Raw genomic sequence first — 12882 nt, forward strand, 5'->3', positions numbered from 1 at the left:
AGAAAAGGGACAGCAGTTGACATCGCCTGCTAAGAGGAGGCTGTTTATAGACTGGGTAGCATTATCACAATACACAGGGCTCCCGAGCGCAAGCACTTGCCCTAAATTGTCTCAGTGCCCGTTCTCGGCCAATACGAGAGCACTTCTCAGGAGACTCCATTAAGGACGGGCCGATTTATCTAACCGGACGGGCTGGAACAGGTCGGCGATCCCTGGAGGGATCTACTTCCGTTGGTGGGGGCAGTCTGCAGAGTCCGTTCTCCCGCGGGGCTGCTTCCTGGAAACTTAGCGGAGGGGCGGGGAAGGATCAAATGACTTCCGTTTCCACCTCGTCTTCCATCCTCTTCTTTTGCTTCTTCATTACCGCCTCCAGCTCTGACACTTTCTCTTTGTCCTGGAGTGGGGGTGGTGGTGGAAAATCAGGACCTTGGAGGCAGAGACCTCAGCGCCCTCCCCAGTCCGGGCTCGGGGACGAGCGCCCGCCTCACCTCCAGCAGCGAGCGCTGCACTGTGATCTGGCTGTACACGCGCGCCCCCTCCTCGGGGCTCAGCGCCCGAAACTTATCTTTCTGCAGCGAGAATAGCTGCGCGCCGCTCAGTGCGCCTAGCGCGGCCACGGTCCTGAGCAGGGGCATCCAGGGCACAGTCAGGCCTGTTGGCCAATCACGGCTCAAGCCTCCTCAGCCCCACCAACCACTTTACGCCCGCTTAGCCCTTTGTCCAATCTGAGCAGCATTCTAGCTCTCAAGCCGGGGGGGGGGGGGGGGGGGGGGGCGGCCGCTGCTGATGGCTCCTGAATCCCCGTCCACCAATCATAGCGCGCCGTGGGGGTGGGGGGCCTGCCTTCCAAGGGAGGCGGAGCTTCCCTAGAGACTCCAATCGGAGCCTGGAAAATCATGCCAATCACAGCCCGACAGTCACAGTTGCTATCAGACAGACCCCCGTTTTGGACCAATCCCGGTCTCCCGTGGTCTGCCATGCCCCCTCTGGGCCAATCGGAGCGTTCCGCTCCTAGCGCCGGTATCTCAGGGTCCCCTAGCCGGCACCTGCCACACTCACCCTGAACTAAAGCCCTTGCCCTGCAGCCAGGCGCGGACCTCCGAAGCGTTGGAGCGCGGGCTGAGCTGCGGCTCCGGGGCGCGGGGCTCCGGGGTGCGGGACCCCGGGGCTGCGCGGCTGGGGCCCGTGAGGCCCTGGGCCAGGCGTGCCTGCAGCTCCTCGTTGATGCTGAGCATCTGGGAGAATTTCTCTGCAGGCGGGAAACCGGGAGGGAGGGGGGACTCAGGGCGAAGGGCCCTGGGCTCAGAGGGTCGGGGACCTCCAGCGTCCTCGTGATGGGTCGGGACTCCGTTTACTCTTTCTGAGCCTCGGTTTCTCTGCCTGGAAAGCGAGGACAAGGACCGCTCCTTCGAAGGGGTGCCCCCACCACTCACCCTTCTTGCCGGAGTCCAAGTTGTTGAGGCTCTCGCAGCTGTCCCTGGGAGACCGAGACGGAGCCGGAGCCTGGGTCCGCGCTGGTCGGGCACCGGGAGCTGGAGCCAGGGTCGGCACTGGTGCGGGAGGGGGCGGGGGGCGAGGAGCCGGGGCCGAGGCTGACGGGGGAGGGAGAGCCGGAGCCAGGGCGGACGCTGGTAGGGGGTGGGGAGCCGGAGCCACGGCCGGCGCTGGTGGAGGAGGGGGAGCCGGAGCCACGGCCGGCGCTGGTAGTGGAGTGGGAGCCAGAGCCGGGGCCGACACTGGTGGTGGAGGGGGAGAGGGAGTGCTGTTCTCCTGGAGAGGGGAAAAAGAGGAGAGCACCTGGATCGGAAAGAGGACTGGGTCCCAGTCCCCTTCGCCTGGAGGTGAATTTCCGAATCCTCAGCCACTTCCTCTGCCAGTGACTTTGACCCCTTATCCCTCACGCCTCTTGTTCCCAGGACCCAGGATCTGAGCCCAGCCCCTCTTCCCTCAAGACCCAGGAGTCTGCCCTGGCTCACCAGGCTGCGGCCCCCCCGCGGCCCCGGGTGGGGTGTCAGGATATTATAGGGTACATATCCCTCCTGCCCCCTCTGGTCCCGAACCTTCCACCACTTGCGCTGGTCATCCAGGACCTGGAAGAGGGAAGGGTTCAGAGGCTGTGTCTGTAGCTAGGGCTGGGTGGACTCCAACCCCCCAGCCCCACACCCCGTCCCCCACTCCTCTGACCTCCAATATGTCCCACTGCTTGACGGACAGCTCGCTGCTATTGCGCGCCTGGAAGTCATAATTACATAGGACCCACTTTCCCGCCGGCTCCAGCCCCTGGGGCTCAGCTTCTGGTTCCTGGTCTTGGTGACTGAGGAGAAGGGGAAAGGGTTGCAGGGTAAGGAGGTAGCCAGCTCCACTGCTCTGGACTGTAGGGTGTTGGTGTGAGCTGGGGTTAAAGCCAAGCAGGGGTCGAGGCAGGGGAGGCCGGTTAATACTGTTAACAGAGGTTTGAAATTGTAATACCGGTTTGAATATATTGTGCTCCTTATGTGCCTGGCACCATGCAGTAGGCACATGGTATGAGTACTAGCATCAGCTCCATTTTACAGATGAGAACATTCAGGCTCAGAGAAATAGAATGACTCTCCCCAGATTACACAGCTAGAGACAGCTGCTATTTATTGAGCAACTACTGTGTACTTGACTCGTGCATAATGAAAACTCATAAACATAATAAAAACAATAGTTAGCACTTATATAGCACTTATTACATGCCAAACACTGTTCAAAGTCTGCTACATGTATTAGCTGATTTGATGCTAGAGACAACACTTGGTAGAACTATGAGTTTGGACCCCCTAGTTCCTTCCTCCCTCCAGAGACCCAATTATTATCTCCATTTTACAGGAAAGGAACAGTGATATCAAGTGACACGGTGATGTAAAGGTCACAGAGCAAGGAAGAGGTGTAGTCAGGCTGGGACCCGGGCAGGCTGGCCCCAGAGCTCATGTCCTGAGTAATTCCATTCTACTTGCACACAGCTGGATGTGAACCTGCGTGCTCCCATGACCCTGAGCTCCTAACTGCTAGCCTGTACAAACTCACAGACTTCTCCCTCTTTCAGGGAGGGATTATTATTTCCATTCCCCTCCTGCCCTCCGCAAAGAACTTGAAGCGCAAAAAAAAAGGTGAGTTAAAAGCTCAAGGTTCAGAAGCACACCGAGAGGGGGGTCCGCTAGACCAGGCAGCTGGGGGGAGGGGAGCAGACTTTTAGCTCTGACAACCCAGTAAAAGGCACCTCAGCCCGGATCAGGCCTACCTGTGCAAGGGAGAGGGGAGTCTTCAGGGCCGAGGCACCCCCTGTGTGGGGCCGGCGGCAGCTCCCAGCACGCCGCCGTCTCTGCTGAGACTCTGCCCGAGCCCTCACCCAGACCCCCTTCTGCCCCTCCAGACCTGTGGCTTTGTTGTCTTCTCATCCCACGCAGCTTCCCTCCCATCTGCCCCCCGACTTGCCCAAGGAATCCTAGCTCCTCTAGGCCCTTCTTCCCCCGGGACCCAAGAGTCTGCACCACCATTGCTTGTTGGAACTATGAATTTGCACCCCCAGTTCTTTCCTCCTCCAGAGACCTAGGAGTCCAGATCTCAAGCTTTAATTTCCTCGACCTTTTAATGCTTAAAAGGTCCCAGTGTGACACCCAGCAGGGACTGAGACAACTGCTCTAGAGCCTTGGGAAAGCAAGGGTCCAGCCTCCCAGCCTTTACCTCTCTCAGGAGCCCAGAGATACTACCACTTCCTAACTTTCCCAGAAACTTGCCCCTTGGCCCTTTAAGTCCCAAGCCTACTTCCCTGGGTCTCCAAGGTCCCAGGCATCAGACTTGGGCTCTTCTTCAAAACCCAATATCTAATTCCCCAGCCTCTTCTCTCCAACACCCAGGACTCTGTCCATATAGGGACCCAGGCAGGGAGCTTCCCAGGCCCTGGGAAACCAAACTGCCTTCTTCCAGACCTTTGGGGATCTAGGGGTCCCTCTCAGACTTTACCCACTCCCAGCACCCTCCTCCCTTAGACCCTGGAATCTGGGCCTCCAGTTCCCTCCTCCCTAGAACCCAGAAGTCTGGGCCCCACTCCCTCCCTCGTTGATCCTCCCCCCTGTCCCAGCCCGGGCCCCTGCCTCATCGCCACCTCACCCACCTTCGAAGAGCCGGGAAGACAAAAGGAAAAAGAAAAAAGGGGAAGTGGAGTCAGCGCTGGGACCCCCCAGGACGCACCCCTCCTGGACCCCACCTGACCCGACTCACCCATTGACACTCACCCATTGACAGCGACCTGAGGAGTGCTTTGCTGCAGGAGATGAGAGCAGTAGATCAGGTGGGGCCCGGCCTGCGCCCCAGAATTCCCAGTCACGGCCCCCCTGTGTCACCTGAGGGAGCTTAAGCCTTAGCCTCACCTGCTGGCGGCGCCGCTCGTGCTGTAGCTGTTTCTCTACTGGGTCCTCCCAGGCGCGGCCCTGTGGGTCCGTGGCTGTGGGCTCCCAGCCGCTGTAGAACTCAGGTCTGTATGGGGGTCCCTCCTCTGAGGGTAGCTCCATCCTGCAGCCAAGGAGGGGCAAGGGATCCTCAGGGATCCTGGTATGACCTCCCTGTCAGTAACCTCATGAAGTTTACCCCCTCCCCTTAAGCCTCGTTCTATTCCAACAATTCTAATCCTGCCCCCTTTTGCCAAGCCCTGCCCTTGCCTCTAAGCTGCATCCACGACACCAACTATATTTGTAAATACCCTGATTCCATTCATGCTCCGCCCTGGCCTCTGAATCTCACCTCTGATTCCAAACCGTGTTTCTAGCTACACACATCCCGTCCCTTTCCCCTAAGCCCAGCAGCTAGCTCTGCACCTACTCCCTTGAAGCTCTCAGCCTCCAAGCGCAAAGACTGCTCCCCCTTTCCAAAACCACAGACCAAACGTTTCCTAAGCCCGCCTCTTCGGCATAGCCTCACTCCATTCCTGTAAGTCCTGTCTTTTATTCCGGTTTGAGGTGTTTTTTTTTTTTTAAATCATGCTACGAAAAACCTAACTACCTAACTTTAAGATTTATTTTTGCAACTTTTTTCAACAGAGAAAACAACACACTCCTTGGGGAAAGGTGAGTGACTAAGAGGACAGGTCCTGGGTACAAATTACTACCACAGAGCCTGGAGTTGACAGGCCTGCCTAGGAGAGAACCACCGGCACTGCCACACCACCAAAGGGGGTAGCTGCTGTCTGAGGCTCAGCAGACAGTTTCATACGCCACGCAAAGCTGCTCGCCTTCCCTCATCGGATCGTGGCATTTGACCTAGTCCCACGTGAACTTCAATTTCTTTGGCGACACCCTCTAGCTAAGCCCCACAACTAACCTACCCTCCTACCCCATCTTTCCAACAGCCCCGCCACTTCCTCCCAACCCCACCCCTAAATTACCACGCCTCCTGCTTCCCAGCCCTGTCCCTCCAATCACCACGCTCCCAACCAGCTCCGCCCCTGGATCACCACGCCTCCTGCCTTCCAGGCCTGTCTCTCCAATCACCACGACCCCGCCCCCCCGCCCCGCCCCTGGATCACCACGCCTCCTGCCTTCCAGGCCTGTCTCTCCAATCACCACGACCCCAGCCTCCCAGCCCCGCCCCTAAATTGCCGCTCCTCCAGCCTCCCAGCCCCGCCCCTTACCCCGGGCGGGTCCAAGAGTCCCCCAACGAGGTCCAGAGCGTGTTTTCAAGTTGGGTGACGTTGTCCCACAGCAGCGCCACAGCCTCGGAAGTCAGATGCGGCCGCCGCACGCAGCTCGCGAACTGGGGGCCGCCCGAGGTGTCCACAATCTGGCAGCGGCGCAAGAGTGGGCAAGCTATCAGACCTTCTTGAAGTGGAACCCTCCTGCTGCAGGAAGCCCTCAGGCCGGGGGTGTCTCACCATTTGCAGAGGTCCGAACAGGAAGTGCAGCAGTTCTGGGGAGGAGGGGTTGGCGATGTTGCTGCGCAGCCGGGCCTGTGGAGCCGGGGAGGTGCTGGTATTAGTGCGCGGACAGGTCAGGTTTGTTATTCCCCTCGCCCCCTGACGCCCCGGGATGAACGCGTCCTCACCAGCAAGCTGAAGGCGTACTTGATTTTCTGAAGCACATCAATGAACTCGGCCTCTGAGGGCGGCTTGGCCCGCAGCGTCAGGAGGCCCTCTGTGGGTACAGAGGCAGGCGCGGTGATGGGGCACATGCAGACAGCGTCCGGCAGGGTGGAAGAGAGAGGCAGAGACCCAGTGAGATCGCGATAGGGAGTCAGACTGGCAGGGGGTGCAAGGGGAGACCCAAGGGAGAGGGTGGATATTTGGGAGTGAACAGGAAGCGGGTGTTCAGGATTGCCACTCGGTGGCGCCTCCTCACCCCCGGCCTCCCGGTGCCGGGTCCTGCGGCTGCGCTCTCGGTGCTCCAGCACTCGGGTCGCCTCGGCAGACTTCTGCAGCCTTGATACGAAGGTCTCCACGTCGTCGAACACGTGGTTCAGGATGTCCTGGGGGGCAGAGCAGGGGGATACGTGGCACCCCTGAATCTTGGACCCTCATCACCCCCGTTCAAGCCCTCTCAAACCAAGAGCGCTTAGGCATTTAGGCCAGGCCACGCCCTCTGATGCTTGACTCTGCCCCCATTCTGTCCCCTCCGGCCACCCCCCCAGAAGTCAGACCAAGTCCCCAGAACCAAGCCCCACCCCCTGACCGAAGATTCACACCTGCAGCCAGTCCCGCCCCGGCCCGAGCCCCGCCTCACTCACCACTTCCCGCTCCGCCTGCAGACTGGCCAGGTCTGGGCCGCAGGGGCCCAGGTCCCGAGAGGTCGGGTCAGTGCTGCTGCAGACCTCCGCCCGGCCCGGCCTCCGCATCTCTGCAGTCTCTGGGATGGGGTCCGCCTGGGGTCGCCCGCGGCCCGCGGCCGGCTCCACCGTGTTGATCGCGGCGCGGACCGTCGGGCGGTGCTGCAGGGGCGGTGTCTCGGCGGCGGGCGAGGGGTGGCACTGCAGCTCCTTTCGCGTAGCCCTGCGGGGGAAGGGGAAACTGAAGCTGGGCACACCGAGGGGTCCGGGAGGGGAGAAATTCGGGGCTTCAATCTGAAACACTGTGGCCCAAGGGGGTCAAAGCTAGGCTCTCAGTGGTAGGGAGAAATCCGATATATGGGGGATGGGAGAGCACCTCTCCGGAGGGAAACTGAGGCAGAGGGAGGAGAAACCGAGGGGAGGGGAGTACACTTGGTACAGGGTTTGTTTGACTCCATTTAAAACTCGTTCTGCTATAGGCTAGTGGTATCCACCGATTTCTCGGTTGGGGAAACTAAGGCCCAAAGAGGGGAGCCGGCTCCCCAGAGACCTCCCCGTCGTCTCTTCTCCCCAGCTTCCAGCCCGGCCCCCTTACCTGAGCGCCGCCGCCCTGCGCTCCCCGCGGCCCGAGCGATAGCTGTGCAGAGCCCCCTGGATGTCCTCTCGGATCAGCTCCGCCTGTCAATCACGCCGTCAGGCCACGACCGCAACCCACCCACTGCCCGCCCAGGCGGCTCTCCGGATCGATTCCTCAGCTCGGCCCCAGACCACGTCCAGTCGTAGCTCACGCACTGCGCCCACGCACGTCCACGCCCTGAACTCACACCCCGGCTCTTAAACGGTCCCTGCCTTAGGCCCCTCCCCCACCCACGGGAGCCTCCCCCACCCACGGAAGCCCCCTCCAGATGGCGCTTCGCCCCTGACCACACTCACTCCCATCCTAGTTCTGGCTGCTCCCCCAGACCCTCACTTCCATGTTCTGTCCACGTTCTGTCCGAGCTCTTAGCTCTTAGCCTCCGTCTCCATTCGGCCCTCTCGATCCTTCTCGACCCTACGTTCAATCTGTTCTCAAATCCCCCTCCCTCCCAGAATTCCTTTACAGGTCACGCCCCCTCCGCTGGCCCTGACCCCGCCTTTGCCGTACACCGTGCCCCCCGTCTTAGAGGCCCCGCCCCGTTGGAGGTCCGGCTCCGGACTCCGCCCAGTTTCAGCTCCGGGTCCGGAATCCGCAGGGTCTCAGTCTGTGGCCCCGACCCCCGCTCGCTCACCCCCAGACGCAGGCCCTGGAAGAAGTGCACGTCGGGCTGCGTGCGCTCGGGCTCCTGGCACACGAGCAGCAGCAGTGAGCAGCTCTGGCCCGGCGGTATCACCGTGTCGCAACGCACGATGGCGCTCAGCGGGTAAGACTCCAGCTCCTCCTGTGGGGTGGAGGGTGGGACAGCGGGTAAACTGAGACCCGGAGCCAAGGATACTCCTAAGTGGTGACAGCAGTGCCAGCAGTGCCAGCACGTACAGGCACTGCGCAGGGCAACCTCCACCCCAAGTTGAGGGGCCAGGGATAACACCCCTGTTTAATAGATGAGGCTAATGAGGTTCAAAAAGGGGGCGGGGGTCCCTTGCCAAAGTTCCTAGAGGAAGGACGTGCAGGAATCAAGATTCACACTCAGATCCCTGAGGTCCCTAGGGCTCTCCATGCCTTGGTGGGCTCAGTCCAAGCTGCTCCTTCCACCCGTGTGCCCCGTGGCACCTTGGAGACTGGGTCCAGCAGCGCAACGTGTTTGGGAGACACGCGCAGCAGCATGTCCTGGGCCCAGACGCGGCCTTGGCTGTCCATGAGGGCCAGCTTCCGCGAGGCGTCCTCCACCGTGTGCACGCCATCCTCCTCACCCAGGCAGAAGGTCACCAGGTGCTGGAGAAAGCAGTGAGTCCCAGGATGAAGCCAGGTGGGCTGAGAAGCCCCTGGAATCAGCCTTATAGCCGGCGACTACGCACACCTCCTCTGGGAAGCCTTCTCTGATCACCTGCGCCACCTCCTCCCAGTGCCCTTTGTGTGTCTTCCCTGGGTCTAGCTCTCCAGCTAGACCCCTTGAAGGCAGAGAATGGTCTGGATTATATCTAGTTCCTTCTAAGCAGCTCTACCTCCGTTAGAGCACCTGGCAATTTTGCTGGTACCTCTGGACCTTGTCTGACCCCTACTCATCCAGGATTGCATCTGATTTGTCCCTGTGGTCCAACTATCCAGCACAGGAGCTGGTCCAGAGGAAAAGTTGGCAGATTCAAGTGGAATTGAGTTCCTCCACTGAATACCCACATCTGAGGCAAGGCAGAAGAGCAAACTGAGTTTCCCAAGTTCTTGCTGCTTGGAGGTCCAACTGCTTTCAACTCCCCCATCTCCTCAGGCCTGCCTTGCCTCCTGCAAGACTCCCCGTGGCAACACAGACCCCAGACTCACATTGACTGGATATTGGGAAACATCGGCCATAACCTCGGTGGAGTAACGCTTCCTCTGTTCTGTGGGGGAAGAAGGAGAATGGCTGCAGGAGACCCAGCTCCCAGCCCCTTCCCCCTCAGACTCAGGAGTCCAGACCCCCAGCCCCTCCTCCCTCAGAAAAGGAGTCCAGACCCCCAAACCCTCCCCCATCAGATCCAGGAGTTCGGGTCCTCAGTTACCTCCTCCCTCAGACCTAGTTTCTCTTGGCCCGGGGCTTCCTTGCCCCTCAACTCACCATAGATAGACTTGGCACTCCGTTTGGGAGAAGCTTCTGGACTAGTGAAGGAAAAGAGGGGTGAGAGGGGCCATGGGAATTGGGGGCAGATCATGGGAGTTTTGAGTGCCCAGCAGAGCTTGTGAGGGCGGTGGGGAGCCATGGAGGGTTTTGAGCAGGGGAGGGCAGGGCCAGAGCTGGACTTTAACGAGACAAGTATGGCAGTGGTGCTGGCTCGTGGTGGCGAGTGTGGTCTCTACTGTCACACAGACCTGGGTTCGAATCCCCTGTCAGCTACTGCTTTGTCATGAGACCCCGGGTGGGAGACGATCTCTCCTGCTTCAGTTTGCCTTTCCATAAGACAGGGGTTGGTTACCCTATAGTGTCTGTTGGGCGAATTCAATGAGATGATGCAGTTGGAATGTTGTGCAGCCTTAGTAACTGTTATTATCATCATTAAGATGATGCAAAGCGCTTAACACACAGTAGTTGCTCAATAAATGGGATTTTTTTTTTTTTTTTTTTTTTTGTGGCTGCGCTGTGCTGCGTGGCTTGCAGGATCTCGGTTCCCTGACCAGGGATTGAACCAGGGCCACGGCACTGAAAGCGCCAAATCCTAACCACTAGACCACCAGGGAACTCCCAATAAATGGGATTTTTTACAATAGCATTAGTATTGGGAGTAGATGGAAAGTTATCTTCTTCCCCTCCTACCCCCACGGGCCAGGTTCTTTTCAGCCAGATCTTTCTCTGAGAATTCTCGAGTCCCCATTTCCACAGAAATAACATCTCAGAGCTTGGTTGGGGTCGGAGATGAGAGAGGAAGGATGAGAAACTCTTTTAGTCAAACCTCTGCTCCTCTTCCTGCCCTTGTCAGTCAAATCTCCCCACAATTTGTTTACCTCTGGGCTGGAGAACTCACTCCCTTCCATCTTCCATGCAGCTATTCCCACGCTTCTCTCTTTACCCTTCTCCCTGCTCACTCCAGGAGACTTGACCCTTCATTATAAACAGCCCTGAGCTTTTAGCAAAGGGTCAATATTTAATAATAAGATATAACAACTGGGAATTCCCTGGAGGTCCAGTGGTTAGGACTCAGTGCTTTCAGTGCCGTGGGCCCGGGTTCCATCCCTGGTTGGGGAACTAAGATCCCAGATGCCACGCAGCGCAGCCAAAAAAAGAAAAAGGAAAAAGGTAACAACGATGGCCTAGCAGCTCTCATGAGTTGAACACCTGCTGTTGGTCAGATGCTCTGCTAGGTGCTGTATGTGCATTAGCCTATCGAGCTCTCAGAATTGTCCCTGTTTCACGGAGGAGGGACTGAGGCTTGAAGAGGTGATGTCCTGTGGCCAGGGCCACACCACTGCTGAAAGTCAGCGCCCGGATTTGGACCCAGGTCTGTCTGCTTGGCAGCAGGCAGCTCAGGTGGTCCTCGGAGTGTCCAGTCCTGGGCTGCGGGTGTGGATGAAAGGGTCGGGGGGGAAGGGCGGGGCGGCCGGGGGACCTGGTGGGCGGGGGTACTTACCCAGTGGTGGAGCTCATGGTGCCGAGAATGGGGAGCTCCTGCCACCTGGAGCCCTGGGAGCCAGCAAAGAGGTGAGGCCGGACCTGATCGCAGGACCTATGATTTCTGCCCCAGCACCTCCCCGCTCAGACCAGGAATCCGGGCCCCCAGCCCCTCCTCCCTCAGACCCAGATGTCCAGGCCCTCAGGCCCTTGTTCCTTAGACCAGGAATCTAGACCTGCAGGCCCTCCCCGCTCACACCTAGTACACTGCCGCACCCCCAGTTCCTCAGGGCTCCATGCATTCAGCTCCCTAACCTGTGTGTACCCCATTTTCCTTCCTCTACCCAGGGATCCTGTCTCCCTGTCTTCTAGCCTTTTACCTTCTCAGGGGCCCAGGAGTCCAGAACTCAGAGCTCCTTGTCCCTTGGAACTAAAGGGTTTGGACACCAAGTCTCCTCAGAGAACCATTCATCCAATTCCTCAGCCCCTATGGCCCATAGTCTTCCCTTAGGTGTTCGGGTCCGATCTCCAGCCCCCAGCTCTTCAGAACTAGACTTTAGTTCCCCCAGCCTTTCCTGTGTCTGGACCCAGGAGTCTGGGCCCCCTGCTCCCCTCTCCCAGACCCAGGAGTCCCCACCTCCCATCCCTCCTCGCTAGGACCCAGCTCTCTTCCCTGGGCCCCCTCCTCACCTGCTGCTCAAGCTGTGTCAGACAGGAGGCTCTGAGCTCTTCTCTCCCTTCCCTACAGGGGCCTCTCCTTCCTGCTCACTCCCAGGGCCCTCCCTCCTCCGCATACCTGAGCACTCACCTGGTACAGCCTGCTGGCGTGGCCCCTGGGCGGGGCTGGCTGACAGACCCAGGGCGCCGGCTGGGATGTCCTCAGGGGAGCCAGAACGCTTATTGTCTCCATCACAACAGGAGAAACTACAGTAATTCGATGTCAAAGTCCTTCACGCGTCAGAAATACCCCCTTCGAATTCTCCTGGTATCTCTGCGATTCTCCTGGTATCTCTGCGAAGTTGATTGCCGCTTGTTCATGGTCAATGTGGAAGGAGCCACCTTTCCATCTCCAGGGCTGGTGTCCATCCCTGCTCTGTGCACACCTCCTGTCTGGCGTTCCTATCTCCACCGGTGCCCTCGGCCCCCAACCCTCCCCTTCCCTCCTCCTTTGGAAATGTCCCTCAGTAATTCCTGATAACGATGACAGCTAAGACTCAATGCCCAACACTGCTCCAAGGGCATCACAAGAATGAACAGGCTCCCCAGGCATAAAAATCTCCTTTCGAGAACTTCCCCTGTGCCATGGTCCTCGCTAACTGAGTTATACACACCGCTTCTTCCCCGAACCCAGTGAAGTGAGTGTTGGGATGTCTCCATTTGGCAGATGAGGAAACTGAGGCTCACAAGGGCTCAGAGGCTTGCTCAGAGTTACACGTGCAGCGAGTGGTCTCCCTGCTGTCTTCCTCCCCAGTCCGGTCTCAATGCATGGACCCCATAGAAACCTAAATCAGCTTACGTCACTCCACTCTCAAAAGGCTTCGGTGGCTCCCCATTTCTCTGGATAAAAGAGAAGACCTTCTACAAGGCCTTAAGTGATGGTACCCTACCTCATCTCTTCCTTTGCTCCTTGAGTACCCAGATGCCATTCTGCCTCAGGGCCTTTGCACTTGCTGTACCCTTTGCCTGGAAAGCTCTTCTCATATCCTCAGATGAGCAGAGGCTTGCTCCCTCATCTTCTTCAGGTCTTTGCTTGAATGGCACCACCTCGGGAGGCCTGGCTGGCAACCTTGTCTAACATGGCAGCACCTCTGACCCTTCCCTCCTTCAGAGTCTCTTCCCCCTCCCCCAACATTTAGTTTATCTCCAGATCATTTATCACCCTGTAACACACTAT

The 12882-nt window shown here is 58.7% G+C and overlaps 1 protein-coding gene across 1 annotated transcript; it reads right to left on the reverse strand.

The window, feature by feature from the left end:
- Nucleotides 1–307: 307 nt before the first annotated feature.
- Nucleotides 308–11024, reverse strand: EPS8L1 (EPS8 signaling adaptor L1). The gene is made up of 20 exons (XM_065899636.1): nt 11008–11024; nt 9504–9544; nt 9230–9288; nt 8525–8686; nt 8046–8195; nt 7373–7455; nt 6739–7000; nt 6354–6480; nt 6061–6149; nt 5891–5965; nt 5651–5799; nt 4395–4536; nt 4260–4288; nt 2185–2314; nt 1977–2090; nt 1612–1770; nt 1434–1503; nt 1060–1249; nt 489–621; nt 308–394 (listed from the first exon to the last, which is right to left on the reverse strand). Exons 1-20 carry the CDS (start codon nt 11022–11024, stop codon nt 308–310), a joined length of 2268 nt encoding a protein of 755 aa, XP_065755708.1.
- Between the last annotated feature and the right edge of the window lie 1858 nt (nt 11025–12882).

Source organism: Phocoena phocoena, chromosome 20 (assembly GCF_963924675.1).
Source record: "Phocoena phocoena chromosome 20, mPhoPho1.1, whole genome shotgun sequence".
In the NCBI taxonomy this organism is placed as follows: Eukaryota; Metazoa; Chordata; class Mammalia; order Artiodactyla; family Phocoenidae; genus Phocoena; species Phocoena phocoena.